Source organism: Rhamphochromis longiceps, linkage group LG18 (assembly GCF_057381845.1).
Source record: "Rhamphochromis longiceps isolate RC_006_pf linkage group LG18, R_longiceps_female_GT1.1, whole genome shotgun sequence".
Classification (NCBI taxonomy): Eukaryota; Metazoa; Chordata; class Actinopteri; order Cichliformes; family Cichlidae; genus Rhamphochromis; species Rhamphochromis longiceps.
In genome coordinates this window covers 438,261-456,620 of record NC_140574.1, presented here as the reverse complement: position 1 = coordinate 456,620, position 18,360 = coordinate 438,261, and the positions used below count along the sequence as shown (strand labels likewise).

Below are 18,360 nucleotides of genomic sequence, written 5' to 3'. Positions count from 1 at the left end.
GGTGGGGCACATAGACGAGAACGAAAAGCATGTAGAACTGAGGTAACATACTGTCATGGTCCTGCGACCATGACTCAGTGACTTTATGTTTATGTACTTATTGTTATTACTTTCATTATTATTCATGGCTGTTTTGGGATGGTTTGTGTTTGGGATTTTAGACACTGGGTTCTGGGTTTGTGCTCCCTCTGTTGGTCCCTGGTGTTAGTGTTCCCCTGTCTCGTCAGGTTAATCAGGTCCAGCTGTTTCCCCCATCTGTGTGTGATTTCCCAGTGTCTCTTTGTGTATTTATAGCGTGTGATTTCCTCTGCTCCTCGTCGCGTCGTCTGTGTTCCTACCTGTGTTCATCCTCTGTGTTACCCTGCGTACTCTGCATCTACCCTGTGAAATCCTCTGCGTGCTCTCCCTGCTGTTCTCCCTTCGTGTTCAGGTTTGCCACTCCTTTGTGTAGTTTCACCCAGTTTAGTTCATCCGTAGTTCTGTTTTGCCATCTCCTCTTTATGTTTGTTATTATCAATAAATCACCCTCACACCTGAATAAGTGCTGTGCCTTGAGTCCTCCTTCCACTCTCCACACGGCCGCTGCCCCGGACCGTGACAGTACGACGCGACCACAACATGGACCCAGCAGCGCTTAATCCATCCAGGGAACTACGGGAAAATCTCATCGATGCCACACAGGAGCTGATCGACCTGTGGCTGGAAAGCCCGGGTGGCACGTCCCAGCGCGCTGTAGAGAGGCGGCTACAGCGTCTGGTGACCGGTCTCCCATGGCTTCTGGGCTTGCTTTGTTCGTGGGAGCGGGAGTTCCTCCTTCTGGACCTCGGTCTTCACCCCCCGTCTGCTTTTACTTCCGAGCAGTCCGAGGCGGTGAGCGAGCGACATGTTCTGGCTTCCCCAGATTCCGAGACTCTGTTTTCTGGGGCTATCCAGAGCGGGATGGGAGACTGTTCGGATCGCTTACCCACCTTCGTGGTAACGGACCCTTCGCAAGTGGGCGTGTACAGACCCTCTGTGAAACCGAGAGACTGTTTCTCTGCCGCTCCTTCTGAGCCAGGACTCTATCACCATTCTCCGGCTCAGTTCTGTGTCCAGCCACAAGCTTCCCAGTCTGTAGCTCAACCATTAGCCTCCCTTAAGCCACAATTTTCACACTGTTTTTCCACCGCCGTTTCTGAGCAGGGAGACAAACTGTTACATTACGGACCTGTTCCTCAACAGCTGGCAACATTAGTGACTGTTACTCACTCCGGGGCTTCCCCAGAGGCGGGGTTGCTGCCCTCAGCTTACTCTGGACCCCTGGTGGCCAAGATGCCAGCTGTGAACTGCACCGGGCTGTCACTGCCTGAGCAGGGTCAGTGCTCTGCGCAGCTGCAGCCCTCCGTATGTGTGCCAGAGGCCCACGTGCCTACTGGTTTTGTTTCACATGTGCCAGAGGCCCACGTGCCTACTGGTTTTGTTTCACATGTGCCAGAGGCCCACGTGCCTACTGGTTTTGTTTCATGTGTGCCAGAGGCCCACGTGCCTGCTGGTTTTGTTTCATGTGTGCCGGGGGCCCCGGTGCCCACTGGTTCTGCGGCTGTTTTCGCTGGGGGGCCCGAGGAGCCCGTCCAGTCTCCCGCTTCGCCTGCTGGGGGGCCCGAGGAGCCCGTCCAGCCTCCTGTTTCGCCTGCTGGGGGGCCCGAGGAGCCCGTCCAGCCTCCTGCTTCGCCTGCTGGGGGGCCCGAGGATCCCGTCCGGCCACCTGTGGCTGCTTCTCCACCTGTGGCTGCTTCTCCACCTGTGGCTGCAGCGCCGCCTCCTGCAGTATCATCACCCGCAGCGCTACCACCTGCTACTGCCACGCCTCAGCCTGAAGCTTCAGCCTCGCCTGGTTCTGGTCCAGCTTCATCCTCACCTGGCCCAGCTTCAGCTTCAGCGTCTGCTTCGCCTAGCCCAGCTTCAGCTACAGCTTCATCCACGCCTGGCCCGGCTTCATCCACGCCTGGCCCGGCTTCATCCTCGCCTGATTCTGGTCCAGCTTCATCCTCACCTGGCCCAGCTTCAGCTACAGCGTCAGCTTCGCCTGGCCCAGCTTCAGCTGCAGCTTCTTCATCGCCTGGCCCGGTTTCATCTTCGCCTGGCCCGGTTTCATCTTCATCTGGTCCGGCTTCATCTTTGTCTGGTCCGGCTTCATCTTCGTCTGGTCCAGCCTCCGTGTCTGCATCCTCGTCTGGTCCCGCCTTCGTGTCTGCACCCTCGTCTGGTCCAGCCTTCGTGTCTGCACCCTCGTCTGGTCCAGCCTTCGTGTCTGCATCCTCGTCTGGTCCAGCCTTTGTGTCTGCATCATCATCTCCGCCTGCTGCGGTCCCGGCTTCCGTGCCCTCAGCCTCGCCTGGCCCAGCCTCGTTTGGGTCTGGAGCTAAACGGCCGTTTTCTGGACCGCTGGCTAGGCTACTGGCCGAGCGCCGTCGCCTGACTGGCCGCCGTTGCCTTCCGCACGGCTGGCCTCCTGAACTCTTTACGCGCCGCCGTTGCCTTCCGCACGGCCGGCCTCCTGAACTCTTTACGCGCCGCCGTTGCCTTCCGCACGGCCGGCCTCCTGAACTCTTTACGCGCCGCCGTTGCCTTCCGCACGGCCGGCCTCCTGAACTCTTTACGCGCCGCCGTTGCCTTCCGCACGGCCGGCCTCCTGAACTCTTTACGCGCCGCCGCTGCCTTCTTCGTGGACGGCCTCCTGAACTGTGCTTTGGACTCTGCTCCCCTGTGGGTTTTGTGTTCATCTTTGTTTTGGGACTCTGGGGCCTCCGTCTGTGGTCGTGGTCCGGTCCCTCCGTCCTGGGCCCCCTGCCGCCCGCCCGGATCTGGTGGTGTGTTTCTGTGGCTGTCGGGGGCCAGCCCTTGAGGGGGGGGTACTGTCATGGTCCTGCGACCATGACTCAGTGACTTTATGTTTATGTACTTATTGTTATTACTTTCATTATTATTCATGGCTGTTTTGGGATGGTTTGTGTTTGGGATTTTAGACACTGGGTTCTGGGTTTGTGCTCCCTCTGTTGGTCCCTGGTGTTAGTGTTCCCCTGTCTCGTCAGGTTAATCAGGTCCAGCTGTTTCCCCCATCTGTGTGTGATTTCCCAGTGTCTCTTTGTGTATTTATAGCGTGTGATTTCCTCTGCTCCTCGTCGCGTCGTCTGTGTTCCTACCTGTGTTCATCCTCTGTGTTACCCTGCGTACTCTGCATCTACCCTGTGAAATCCTCTGCGTGCTCTCCCTGCTGTTCTCCCTTCGTGTTCAGGTTTGCCACTCCTTTGTGTAGTTTCACCCAGTTTAGTTCATCCGTAGTTCTGTTTTGCCATCTCCTCTTTATGTTTGTTATTATCAATAAATCACCCTCACACCTGAATAAGTGCTGCGCCTTGAGTCCTCCTTCCACTCTCCACACGGCCGCTGCCCCGGACCGTGACACATACAGTGGGGCAAAAAAGTATTTAGTCAGCCACCGATTGTGCAAGTTCCCCCACCTAAAATGATGACAGAGGTCAGTAATTTGCACCAGAGGTACACTTCAACTGTGAGAGACAGAATGTGAAAAAAAAAATCCATGAATCCACATGGTAGGATTTGTAAAGAATTTATTCGTAAATCAGGGTGGAAAATAAGTATTTGGTCAATAACAAAAATGCAACTCAATACTTTGTAACATAACCTTTGTTGGCAATAACAGAGGTCAAACGTTTACTATAGGTCTTTACCAGGTTTGCACACACAGTAGCTGGTATTTTGGCCCATTCCTCCATGCAGATCTTCTCGAGAGCAGTGATGTTTTGGGGCTGTCGCCGAGCAACACGGACTTTCAACTCCCGCCACAGATTTTCTATGGGGTTGAGGTCTGGAGACTGGCTAGGCCACTCCAGGACTTTCAAATGCTTCTTACGGAGCCACTCCTTTGTTGCCCGGGCGGTGTGTTTTGGATCATTGTCATGTTGGAAGACCCAGCCTCGTTTCATCTTCAAAGTTCTCACTGATGGAAGGAGGTTTGGGCTCAAAATCTCACGATACATGGCCCCATTCATTCTGTCCTTAACACGGATCAGTCGTCCTGTCCCCTTGGCAGAAAAACAGCCCCATAGCATGATGTTTCCACCCCCATGCTTCACAGTAGGTATGGTGTTCTTGGGATGCAACTCAGTATTCTTCTTCCTCCAAACACGACGAGTTGAGTTTATACCAAAAAGTTCTACTTTGGTGTCATCTGACCACATGACATTCTCCCAATCCTCTGCTGTATCATCCATGTGCTCTCTGGCAAACTTCAGACGGGCCTGGACATGCACTGGCTTCAGCAGCGGAACACGTCTGGCACTGCGGGATTTGATTCCCTGCCGTTGTAGTGTGTTACTGATGGTGACCTTTGTTACTTTGGTTCCAGCTCTCTGCAGGTCATTCACCAGGTCCCCCCGTGTGGTTCTGGGATCTTTGCTCACCGTTCTCATGATCATTTTGACCCCACGGGATGAGATCTTGCGTGGAGCCCCAGATCAAGGGAGATTATCAGTGGTCTTGTATGTCTTCCATTTTCTGATGATTGCTCCCACAGTTGATTTTTTCACACCAAGCTGCTTGCCTATTGTAGAGTCACTCTTCCCAGTCTGGTGCAGGTCTACAATACTTTTCCTGGTGTCCTTCGAAAGCTCTTTGGTCTTGGCCATGGCAGAGTTTGGAGTCTGACTGTTTGAGGCTGTGGACAGGTGTCTTTTATACAGATGAGTTCAAACAGGTGCCATTCATACAGGTAACGAGTGGGGGACAGAAAAGCTTCTTACAGAAGACGTTACAGGTCTGTGAGAGCCAGAGATTTTCCTTGTTTGAGGTGACCAAATACTTATTTTCCACCCTGATTTACGAATAAATTCTTTACAAATCCTACCATGTGGATTCATGGATTTTTTTTTCACATTCTGTCTTTCACAGTTGAAGTGTACCTCTGGTGCAAATTACTGACCTCTGTCATCATTTTAAGTGGGGGAACTTGCACAATCAGTGGCTGACTAAATACTTTTTTGCCCCACTGTATATAGATAACAACTGGAAGGAGCGTGTTTGGAGATGTGGTCCCGCTCCAGAAATTCAGATACTTTATCTCCAGTTCAACATGGCTGTTGAGTGACTGGCAGAGTCATCAGCTGCACACCTGCAGAAACATTAGGACCCGCACGGCACAGAAAATAAATCTTACTGGACAGAAATGATCATGTGACTTCTTTGTAAGTGACTCATTTCCCCACTGACACTCTACATCTGAACTTCAGGTTTCCCCCACCAGACACACTGACCTGTGGAAAACAGCACTCAGGAGGTAGTGGGGTTTTGTGGTGTTTGGAAGGTTGGTGGTTAGAATCCAATCTGCATGTTGAAAGTGGTCAAAGTGCCCCAGGTGCACCCATCGAATTTACACGTCTGCATGAAAACTGAATGAGGGTAAATGTGCGAATACAGACTGCAGGGTTTAACATGCTGTGAGTGTTCACTGTGGAGAAGCGCAACATGAAACCCACTGATGTCTGAACACGGTTGGCGTGGAACGAATAATTAGCAGCTAACTAACCCTATGAACTACATAACTGTACTCAGTATTCTTACAGTGTCACAACAAATGTAACCTTTATAAGACAGAACTGAAGAGAAGGGGCTCTGAAACAGAGCCTGATGATCAAGAGTAAATTTAAATAATGTTCTAAGCTGGAAACGATCTTTTACTTCAACAACACACAAACAGAACCGCGACAAAAGCAAGACTCATGGAAACAATCCGGTCATTAAGTCTGATGTCATCAGCCGTGCCTGAGCCCAAACTCCGCTGCAGGTCAAATGAACACTGCAGCATCACTGAGAGTTAAAAGCTGTCTAAATTTTTCATCTTTAATAAAATGATCAGCGTTGCTGCTTTACCAGGTGTAACAATTAAGTTTAACATCCAGGCTTCCATGAAAATAAAAATTATTAAATTTAACAGAGTTAGAAGTTAGCAGGAAGTTAGCTCGCTAGCTTCCATCTAAACATGATATAGCATGTTCTGACTGAGAGATTTATGAAACAATTCAAACGTACAGCTCTGCTATCACGTCCAACATAAATGAAGACAGAAAACTAAACGGCAGTGACGTTTGTAGGGTTACTGAAGTTGGGCTAGCTGGTATATAATGATGTGCTACGTGATCGCTAGCGACACAGCTATGTTAGCATAACATTAGCACAGTGAAGCTGGAGGATGAACGCTAACTTTTTTCCACTCGATAAAAGTTAACGTGAGGGTTCAGAATAGTTAGGGACAAATGCAATAGCATGGCAGGATGCTGTAAACGGACCAAACTTCAGTCAGGAGAACAACCGAGATAATCCATCCACAATACGAGGTTAGTCATTAATATACTGCTGCATGGGCTGTAGTTACATCGGAAGGTTTTAAAAACTGAGCTTTAAAATGAACAGTGGTAATAAAAACTGAGAAAAGCTGACAGTGATCACTGACTGTTTTTAGGGGCTTGTTGAGATTAAATAGAACAAGATACAAAACATTAAAACATGTTAAAAACACAAAAGCCTTATTAAGCGTAGAGTAGTTTGGGCCCGGAAGCAGGATTCATCTCGTCATCACTTAAAGACAAGATAGTCTTCTCCAACATGTAGTTTGAGGCTCTGCTGCCCTCTGCTGGTTTTTTCTGGACATTAAATTCAATCAGTTCAGCTTTAGTAATACAGCACCAAGCGATAATCAATCGATAGGGGCCTCAAGGTGCTTCATGCTGCCCTGACAGGTGTTACAGGCCTGGACAGGGGCAGACATTGTTGGCGACACATTGACAAACTGGTCTATAAAGCAGCGGCCCCCAACTCCCAGGCCACGGACTGGTACTGGTCTGTGAGTCGTTTGGTACCGGGCCTCAAGAGTTCAGGCTCGGGTGTGAAATGTATGGTTTTCGGGGTTTTATCGTTAACTCGGCTTCCCTGGGTCTTTTCCCGTGTGTTATGAATAAATTTTCTAAACAATTTAGTGAACTTTATATTTCTTTTGTAGTTGTGTGTCTTTACTTGAAAGAAATATTTACGCGTTACCATAGCAACCAGAGAGCATTAAGGGGCAGAGAGGAGGATGTTACTCTCAATGTTTTTTCAGGAGCACGCTGCTAATAAAGTAAAACATTTACACAGCGAATTCACATTTATTATTATATTTACAAAATACCACAGTTTTTGTTTTGGTCGTATCATTTTATTTTGTTGTATTTATCTCCCACACCTTAAAGGCCGGTCCATGAAAATATTGTCTGAATATTAAACCAGTCTGTGGCGCAAAAAAAGGGTTGGGGACCGCTGCTCTTAAACACAAGCCAGAAAACAAAGTGAGGCAGAAATGATGTCAGCGGGATCACAGACATTTACCTCAAAGAGATCAAAGTCAGCAAATACAGGTATACATTTCCCAGCATGCTGTCTTTTTTTGACTTATTAAATCAAAAAATCTATCTAAATTGTGGTAGACCATTGTTTCATCTGCCTCCACAATAGCATCTCTCACCTTTTCAACAAAATCCAATGTGCTCTGGATGTTCAGGTGTTCAGAGCTGCCTACCAACGGGCTGAGGATCGAAGCCAGAAGGAAGAACTCCCTTTAAACACAAAGTGGCCCATACCTGCTTCATACCCTGGAGGACGGGGCTGTGGCTCCCCACACTCCCTAGCAGATCGTTACATGGAGAAACCTTTGGAATACAAGCATGCTGATCCACACAGGTATGCACACAGGTGTACACACGGGTATTCACAGACGCGGACTACAGCTTTCTTGGCTGCTGCCTCAAAGCACATTGTGCGCTGTCTATCTTGCGTGCTGCACAATATCGTTTATTATTTAGTATCTACTGATATCTACTGCTAGCTAGTTTATTGTGATGGTGCTGTTTTTTTATTATGTTGCTCTTTGTTGTTTGCTTTCTCTTCTGTTTTTTTTCTCCATACAGGTGACCCAGGTGTTTTGTTTGTTTGTTTGTTTTTTTCCTTTCTTCCCCCCCTTCTCACCGTCTCTTCTCCCCTCTGTTTTTCTTTCTCTCCCTCTCTTTCTTTCATTCTTTCTCCCTGTCCTATCCCCCAGTCATGTCTGTCTCGTTTGTAGCAACTGAAAATAAAATAAATTCATAATTATAATAAAGGTCAATCAAATGGACCAATATGGCAAGGCCATGATGATCCACTTGGTAAAATAAATCCGCTTGGCATCTTTCTTGGCCTTAAGACAACAATTCTGATGGCTAAAGATCCAAACGGGACACAAACCCCCCCCCCCCCCCCCCCAAAAAACAAAAACCACAAAGTGGCCCCACACAGGTTAGGGTTTGAGTGCCACTCAGATGTAATTATACACACAAACACACACACAGGGGATTGAATAAAATAAAATAAAATATTCATTAAAGGTGTTTTTTAGCTTTGATTATTCTATTAACTTTGTGGTGAACATTGTGTGTGTGTGTGTGTGTGTGTGTGTGTGTGCGTGTGTGTGTGTGTGTGTGGGGGGGGGGGGGGGTCAAGATCTCTGTCTAAATAAATAATTAATGTGGGTAAATACCCAGATGACGAAACATGCAACTATTTTCCTGGTAATAACTGAAATGAGTAAAGAAAATCAACAGCCTATTTATGCAAGATCATTCATAATTTTATTGTGGGGGTTATATTGGCTGGGTCGGATTATTGGGGGCTCATAACCCACCTGGAAATTACGCCCCTGGATCACTCTGCTGCTACACAACCAATCACTCCTTATTGATTATTGATCAGAGATCATGACCCATTAGTCCAGACCTGGTTGCAGTGGCGGCTCCTGAAAAAAATCTCAGGGGGGGCAATTTTTATGATATCGACTAAAATGACCCATTTAATGAGTACATCAAACAACACAATTTTAATTTAAATTTAAAATGAACAACCATATTCTGGCCATTTGTATAGATTTGTAAAAATGAACATGAACAGATTTTTTTTTTTTTTTTTTGAATGAATGAAAAATAACTATTGAAAACAACAACTGTAAACTGATTGGGGGGGTGGGCTAAAGAGAGAAAGAGAGAGGGATGGAGAAAGAGAGTAAATATGGTTAAGGGTTCTTATTTGTACAAGAACTTTGCTCGTCTGTCTTTCTGAGTGGCAAATTTCTCGATGACCCTGGTGTTGAAATCAGGAAGTTCTTGTGTGAGTTTTTTCTCTATGGACAGCATAGCCAGAGCGTTGAGCCGATCCTGAGCCATATTGTTTCTCAGGAAAGTTTTTATCCTCTTTAAAGTAGAGAAACACCTCTCCGATTCTGATGTTGTCATTGGTGTGGTGATGAGGATGTTAAGAAGACTTACAGTTTCGGTGAATGTGCGATCTAACCGAATTTGGGGGAGGCTGTGCCTCAACCGTTAACAATACCGCTGCCATCGTCTCTCTCTGACCTTATAGCTCACTTAGGCTACTGACTGAGGTAAAATTCTAGAACAGCAAATCTTCGCGCGTTTTCTGCAGGGGCGCAATTTTAAGCGCCCCCAAACCATTTAATTCAGCGACGCTGATAGGTCAAATATTTATTATTTTCCCCTGGCAACCATTTAATGATAGGCTATTTCGCTGCATATCAAGGGCGCTTTGACGAGCGCCCCAGAAGAAGAAAAACACCGTTTGTTGGTTGAACTTTAATGAGTCAGCTGGTGAAAATGTTAAAATACGCCTGGCTGTATATGGGCACACACATAGTAAAACTATCATTGATGAATTTTTTAAAAATATATATTTTTACTCCTCCACATTTGGGGGGGCGGAGCCCGAGCGCCCCCTATGGGCCAGCCGCCACTGCCTGGTTGTTAGGGTTAGCTGTCACACCTGTCACAGCTGAAGGAGCTTCTATGCGAGGGTCAGGAGTTTAGCCCATATGCGCTGTCAGGCCTTAACGTTTGTTCACCTAGAAAAAGAACGTTTTGTTGCTTAATGACGTCAGGACAGGCTTTAGATCACTTCCTGTTTACTGTAGATTTGAGTTAAAACCTGAAATAGCTCGTGAGTAAGCTGCTCCACCTGCAGATTAACCCGTGACAGTCTGAAAGCTTCGCGGACACACACACACACACACACACACACACACACACACACACACACACACACACACACACACACACACCGTCCAATCAGAGGAGCAAAGAGTCCTCGGCCCCGCCCCACTACACTTACACACCCCTCCCCCTCCCGTGTCTCCGGTAATCCTCCGCTCTCTCTCGGTGCGGTCGTCATGGCGGAAATTAAAACGGGAATCTTCGCTAAGAACGTGCAGAAGCGCCTGAACCGAGCCCAGGAGAAGGTGAGAGGGGGAGGAGAGGAGGAGCAGGTGATGGAGGTGATGCGGAGGGCGGATGGAGAAGCGGTGCTGGAGGCTGCAGGAGGCCCGGTCACCGCCGCTCTCTAATCCGATCGCTCACACATGAGGATCGATGTATTACTGATCATCCGCTATTGAGCCGCTCGGAGGTCACGTGATTAGCTACGGGCTGAGGAGAAAAATCATCAGAAACGGAGAAATCATCAAAAACAAATAGAGCACGTTCTGATTGGCTGAAGCAGATCGTGATGTCACGTGTGCGGTAAAACGCGTCACGCACGTTTTCCTCTTGAAAATTAAAGACGTTAGTGACGTATTTCCCAGGTCCAAGGTCGACAATGTTGTCCACGACGTGATGACGTCATTGTGCTACCTTAGTTTTATTTATCAGGCGCTTTGATGTGATTTCTCTTTCAGGTTCTGCAGAAGTTGGGAAAAGCAGACGAGACCAAAGATGAGCAGTTTGAACAGGTGGTCATCAACTTCCGGAGGCAGGAGGTAAGACGATACCTGGGATAACTAAGTGAAGTGCTTTACAAATACAGGCCATTTACCAGGTCAACTTGGCTTAGTTTACTTACAGATTTTATACAGAGCTGGAAGGTCGAAGACTTCAATGCTCTGCTCTGGATGTACAGCTCTCACTGACACTTGAAGACAAAGGCTGGATAATTACTGACAAATTGGTTAATAAGCTGAACTTGACTGTCTCCATATTTGACCTCATTATAAACCACTGCTGGTGGGAGCAGGTGTCACAGTCAGACAGTGTATATGTAAAAACACCAATGTTTGATCACTGTTTAATCAGCATTCACATTAATTTCAAAAATTCAAAGACTTTCAATTTTATACAGATGTAAATGTGTAACATAAGAGTTGCTTTCAAAATAAAAGCAACAAAATTACATTGTGATTTTCTGGTAAACGGTAAGCCATTCTCTGATGGGGAGAAACTGCATGATATATGCTTTAACAAATTTCCCTTTGACCTGAAAGGGGCCAGGCAGCCACGTGACCAGGTGTTTTTAATGCCCAGGCGTGCTGTAGATGAGATCTCAGCCATTCTAACAGATCTGCAGTGGCCTTATTTTCCAGAGATCTGATTCGTTAGTTGGCAGTTAACAGAATATGTGAGGCGAGTACAGCACCACTTACCATGGCAATGTAACCTGGTAAGACGTAAACACTCTGTGTAACCTTGAAAACACAGAGTTAAACTTTAAGTTACCTGGATTCCAAATCCTGTGTCGTAGAGAGCTCAGTTCATGCCTTTAGTGTGAAAAACCTCAGTTTATGTTTGATTTGATTGATATTGTGCATAATCACAACAACGGTTGCCTCAAGGCACTTTATATTGTAAGATAAAGACCCTATAATATAAAGAGAAAACTCAGACAAGAACTGGTGACAGTGGGAACGAAAAACTCCCTTTGAACAGGAGGAAACCTCTGCAAAATGTGGAAACCAAATTCCTCCAGTGTAAAATAACTGATATCACGTTTGTGTGTGCTTTGCCAGACTGAAGGTTCTCGGCTGCAGAGGGAGATGAAGGCCTACATGTCTGCCATTAAAGGTCTGTATGGTTCATTATCTACGTGATACAAACCTCAAATGAAAGAAACGTCTTCAGTGACACTTTGCATGATTCACAGTTTATAATGATCTTTCATTATCTAATGCTGCAACCTACTTGGAAAGTCAGAGCAGCCACAGAAGTAAACAGTCCAAGATGGCGGCAGTCAACTTTGAATCTGTACTGCCACTGTGGTGTATTTGTGACTCACTAAATAAGACATAGAGAGTACTGACCAGGCTCTATCCATGAATGTGCTGCAGGGGAGTTTTTAAGTACAAAAAATATTATTATGCTGTATTGTCAGTAATAACTGAAGGACTCTATCTTGCTAAGAACCAAAACAAATCCTGTTTTGTTTTCTCACATTGCAAACTTTCTTACTGAAACATATGAACTCAGGAGTGATGCCACTGCTGAATTACGAGGTACCTGGAATGTGGCATCAGTTCATCCTCTGTCTTAAAAAAGCTTTTTTAGTTTCTTCCCCTTCAAGACTACTTTGTTATGATTGGCTGCCCCTCACTAGGATTCTATTCAATATTCAATTCAACTCATCCATCCATCCATCCATCCATCCATCCATCTTCATCCGCTTTATCCGAGACCGGGTCGCGGGGGCAGCAGCCTAAGCAAAGAGGCCCAGACCTCTCTCTCCCCAGCCACCTCCTCCAGCTTATCCAGGGGAACACCAAGGCGTTCCCAGGCCAGCCGAGAGATATAATCTCTCCAGCGTGTCCTGGGTCTGCCCCGGGGCCTCCTCCCGGTGGGACATGCCTGGAACACCTCACCCAGGAGGCGCCCAGTTCAGTTTTATTTATACAGCACCAAATCACAACAACAGTCGCTTTAGGGTGCTTTATAACTAGGGCTGGGTATCGTCACTGATTTCTAGAATTGATTTGATTCCGATTCACAAGGTCCTGAATCGATTCGATCCACGATTCGATTCAATTCGATTTGAATCTGGGAAATTTTGCCTCAGACAGCCAGAAATATTATAATTCAGATCAGTACATTTACATATTTTTGTATCTATAAAAAGGAAGCTGACACTTGCGAGACTTTATCACAGGTGTGAGCATCACAGCAGAGGCCTTTGTGTCAAAGCAGCTGAAGATAAAACACAGAAAACATGGAGGTGATTTTCCTGGCCTGAGATTTTATAAAAATATTCTGCAGTAGATCAAAAACGAAAGAAAATCATTAATCAACTTATGAACATCACCTCTGAAGTTACAGCGGTTTTATTAGAGACACAGCTGAGCGTTTTGCATTTTGCATAATTTTAAAAAGTTTAAATTTGTTCAGAAGCCTGTTGAACGGCAGAAATTAGGTTTTCTTTTTGGAAGTAAGTAAAAGGAAAAAAAAAACAGCGGCCGACAGCGCTGTAAACAACGGTAGACGGTGCGTAACAAGCAAGCGAATAATGCAGAAAACAGATTTCAGGGATAGACGGGAAACTGTTCTTGAAGTATACAGAGAGAGAGAGAGAGAGAGCTGTGCATGAAGTGTGATTTTATTGTGGTGGAAGCAAAACAGCAAAAGTCAGAGGGAGTCCATGACGATGTTTATGTGAAGCGTAGTTTGGATCTTCTTTTGCTGCTGGTTCAGTCAATATTGTCTGGAGAGAGATCAAACTAGCAGCTTTAGAATCAGCGCAAAAAGGGCGTAAACACAAAGCGCGGACCCGCCGACACATCAGAATCAGTGAGATGTCGCCTTTCTTACCTGACGGCACGGACACGGTCGGGGCTGAAAGCCGACATCTCACTGATTCTGATCCGCAGGTCCGCGCTTTGTGTTTACGTCTTTGTGCAGAATCCGTGTTCCTGCTCTCATTTACTGTTTTAAATGTTTGGTGGTTGTTGAAATTTTGTGACGTTCTACCTGAGATTCTGGAATTTTGGGCAAAATACATTTATATAAAAAAATCGATTCAGGATTTTAATGAATCGATATTACATTATCCAAGCCAGCATCCATTTTAATCGATGAATCGATTATTAAAACCCACCCCTATTTATAACGCCTATGAGCAAGCACTTTGGTGACAGTGGGAAGGAAAAACTCCCTTTTAACAGGAAGAAACCTCCAGCAGAACCAGGCTCAGGGAGGGGCGGGGCCATCTGCTGTGACAGGTTGGGGTGAGAGAAGGAAGACAGGATAAAGACATGCTGTGGAAGAGAGACAGAGGTTAATAACAGATATGATTCAATGCAGAGAGGTCTGTTAATACATAGTGAGTGAGAAAGGTGACTGGAAAGGAAAAACTCAATGCATCATGGGAATCCCCGGCAGCCTACGTCTATTGCAGCATAACTAAGGGAGGATCCAGGGTCACCTGGTCCAGCCCTAACTATATGCTTTAGCAAAAAGGAAAGTTTGAAGCCTAATCTTGAAAGTAGAGATAGTGTCTGTCTCCTGAATCCAAACTGGAAGCTGGTTCCACAGAAGAGGGGCCTGAAAACTGAAGGCTCTGCCTCCCATTCTACTTTTAAATACTCTAGGAACAACAAGTAGGCCTGCAGAGCGAGAGCGAAGTGCTCTGATAGGGTGATATGGTACTACAAGGTCATTAAGATCAGATGGGGCCTGATTATTTGAGACCTTGTATGTGAGGAGCAGGATTTTGAATTCAATTCAGGATTTAACAGGAAGCCAAAACAGGAGAAATATGCTCTCTCTTTCTAGTCCCTGTCAGGACTCTTGCTGCAGCATTTTGGATTAGCTGAAGGCTTTTCAGGGAGTTTTTAGGACTTCCTGATAATAATGAATTACAGTCGTCCAGCCTGGAAGTAATAATTGGTGACTGTTATGATTTGGTGCTGTATAATTAAAATGGAACTGAATTAAATTGAACTACAACTCCTGAGTAAACTAACATAGCCTCACAGAAAAGGTTTCAGTTAGATGGCGCAGGTGGGCAGAGCTCTGACCTCACTATTTAAAATTTCCGGACAGGACGATAGAGAAAAGCTTATCTTCTTTACGCAGTGAGTAGCAAAGTTAAATGTTGCCATTGTGACCACCAGCTGAAATTGTACTGTCATTGGCAGGGATGCAGCAAGCATCCATCAACCTGACTCAGTCTCTGCACGAAGTCTATGAACCCGACTGGCATGGAAAGGATGACGTCCTGACCATCGGGAAGGTCAGAGTCATAAAAACATCCCAGAGTACAGAAGAACACCAAAATCCACCTGAAATATGTACCATAAACCTAGGTTTCTATTTTCTGCAGGACTGTGATGCATTGTGGGAAGACTTCCACAACAAGCTGGTGGACTCGACACTGCTAAATCTGGATGCATACCTGCAGCAGTTTCCAGATCTCAAGGCAATCAACAGTTTGGTTAGGGAATGATTTTCTGAAATGGATGCATGTCATGAAAGCTCAACTTCTTTTCGTTTCAGACCCGTGTCGCCAAAAGAAGCCGCAAACTCATTGACTATGACAGTGCCCGACACCACATGGAAACCATGCAGACGTCTGGGATGAAGAATGACCGCAAGATGATCAAAGTGAGTCATTTCATGTGTAGACGGACATTCACAAGATAAAGGATCAGCTGTTTCCTGTTACCTGTGCAGCTGTTGTATCTGTGCAGGTGTTTTGTAGTTGATTTAATCATGAACTTTGTCTGTAGGCAGAGGAGGAGCTCAAAAAGGCACAGAAGGTGTTTGATGAGTTGAATACTGGTCTACAGGAAGAACTGCCTACTCTTTGGGATCGGTGAGTTTTGACATAGCATGCTAGGTTTGAGTGGGCAACTAAAATTTCAGGGTGAGTAACTTATAAGAAAAAAGGTTAAAGCTCCTGAACAACGAGCTCCTGGTTTGAGTCTGGATTTTAATACTGACATCTTAGAGAAGACTGCTTTTGTACATGATCCCTGATAGATTGAACAAGTTATTATTAAAACACTGATTAGTTCCAGGCCATATGTAGCAACCTGCGATGGTTTCTACAGCTACTCTTAGTACCATTGATGTTAAGTTAGACTCTTTTTCTCCAATTGATCTTTCTGAGTTAACTTCAATAATTACTTCCTCCAAACCATCAACGTGTCTTTTAGACCCCATTCCTACAAAACTGCTCAAAGAAGTCCTGCCATTAATTAATGCTTCGATCTTAAATATGATCAACCTATCTCTAATAATCAGCTATGTACCACAGGCCTTCAAGCTGGCTGTAGCCCTTGTGATGTCCTCCCGATTTGCATACAATGCAGTTCATCAGGGGTCAAAAATGTCCCCACTTCATTTGACTGTTTTTTAAAGTATAAAGTATAAATTGTCAATCAATTCAGTGTTACACCTTAGTTTTACTTAAGACCAACACATTAACACAAAATTTACTCAACATTTTACATTTTAGGGCCACCAGACCTTGTTTACAAAAAATACACCCTGTTTTTTAGCGAAAACAAATTGAGAAAATAAAATATTTAATTGTTTAGATAATTTTGACTATCTGAATAACTAGAGAGTGCTGTATGTTGAACTTTAGTGAGAAAGTTTTTTTTCAAGCGTTTATAAATTTTTAATGGCAGCACATAATCACACTGGTGGTCCTCAGGGGTCAAAAATGACCCCACTTCATTTGACTGTTTTTTTAAAGTAAAAAGTATAACTTGTCAATCAATTCAGTGTTACACCTTAGTTTTACTTAAGACCAACACATTAACACAAAATTTACTCAACATTTTACATTTTAGGGCCACCAGACCTTCTTTACAAAAAATACACCCTGTTTTTTAGCGAAAACAAATTGAGAAAATAAAATATTTAATTGTTTAGATAATTTTGACTATCTGAATAACTAGAGAGTGCTGTATGTTGAACTTTAGTGAGAATTTTTTTTTCAAGCGTTTATAAATTTTTAATGGCAGCACATAATCACACTGGTGGTCCTCAGGGGTCAAAAATGACCCCACTTCATTTGACTGTTTTTTTAAAGTAAAAAGTATAACTTGTCAATCAATTCAGTGTTACACTTTAGTTTTACTTAAGACCAACACATTAACACAAAATTTACTCAACATTTTACATTTTAGGGCCACCAGACCTTGTTTACAAAAAATACACCCTGTTTTTTAGCGAAAACAAATTGAGAAAATAAAATATTTAATTGTTTAGATAATTTTGACTATCTGAATAACTAGAGAGTGCTGTATGTTGAACTTTAGTGAGAAAGTTTTTTTTCAAGCGTTTATAAATTTTTAATGGCAGCACATAATCACACTGGTGGTCCTCAGGGGTCAAAAATGACCCCACTTCATTTGACTGTTTTTTTAAAGTAAAAAGTATAAATTGTCAATCAATTCAGTGTTACACCTTAGTTTTACTTAAGACCAACACATTAACTAGAGATGGCACGATACCACTTTTTTATGTCCGATACCGATACCGATATCATAAATTTGGATATCTGCCGATACCGATATGAATCCGATATAGTGTTTTTTAATCAACAAAACTGTTTTTTAAATATCTTGCTGCATTTTGTATAAGTTCATACTCAAGTTTAAAACAACAACTACACTAAAGCTATTCTGTTATACCTGTATGCAAAAAAAAATATTTCATAGTTCAGCAATACTGATCAATCTAATAAACTTAAACCTACACCATCCTCCCTATTCTGGTATTTTAAAGAGTACTTAGCATAAATATTAAGCAACCTAACTAATAGGGTTCCAACTCCCAGCAACAACAAAAATAAAAAAATAAAAAATAGGGAACCACCCCTCACGCTCCACCTCATGATGCTTAATCGACGTAATCAACCTTAATTTGATGCAGTGTGAAAAAAAATGCACAGAAATCAATTATTTTTCAAGAAATATTAAATAGATTCAACATCTTTCTTCAACAAAATTGCAGACTGCACAGATGGTACCTTCCCAAAGGACAAAGTACTATAGCTTACTAGGGTATATTAGACTTAACAGTTACTATATACAGTAATTGACTTCTATTCATTTTACATCAAATTAAAACTTTGGGTGTCAGATAATTATTTATTAAAAGCTCGACATTTTAAATGAGAATAAGAAAGAAAAGTATGTCTTTGTGCCCCCTTTTCCCTGTTAATGCCCTATCGGCCCCCCTGGCTAAACTTTGCTAGCTCCGCCCCTGCACAGTTACCAGCGTCAGCTACGTAGAAAAAGATCCTCGAGTAGAAAGTAATATTAAATACATTCTAACAATAGCTGATCAAGCTTAAACGTGCTGCTGTTGTTCAGCCGCTGGTTTACTCTTTCTGGTGCAAAGTGGGCCAAAAACAAACTAGAGAGACGGACTCGCGACAGAAAAGCCGATCAGCTGATCGTTAAGCAGTTTCATGATTGAAGTAGCAGCAGGAGAGTCAGTCGCTCCATATATCGCTTGTTAA

General features: G+C 44.5%; 1 protein-coding gene across 7 annotated transcripts in view; it reads left to right on the top strand.

Annotated features, from left to right (window-relative positions):
* The first annotated feature begins 10,244 nt into the window (after positions 1–10,244).
* The window catches only part of amph (amphiphysin), a 47,868-nt gene continuing 39,752 nt past the window's right edge, over positions 10,245–18,360 (top strand). For all 7 annotated transcript variants that reach the window (XM_085388059.1, XM_085388058.1, XM_085388057.1 and 4 more), the window contains exons 1-7: positions 10,245–10,366; positions 10,802–10,882; positions 11,906–11,960; positions 15,020–15,114; positions 15,205–15,300; positions 15,378–15,485; positions 15,611–15,696. In XM_085388059.1, the coding sequence (XP_085244185.1) occupies positions 10,298–10,366; positions 10,802–10,882; positions 11,906–11,960; positions 15,020–15,114; positions 15,205–15,300; positions 15,378–15,485; positions 15,611–15,696 (590 nt within the window). In that variant the 5' untranslated portion in view covers positions 10,245–10,297. The remainder of the gene's footprint in view (positions 10,367–10,801; positions 10,883–11,905; positions 11,961–15,019; positions 15,115–15,204; positions 15,301–15,377; positions 15,486–15,610; positions 15,697–18,360) is intronic.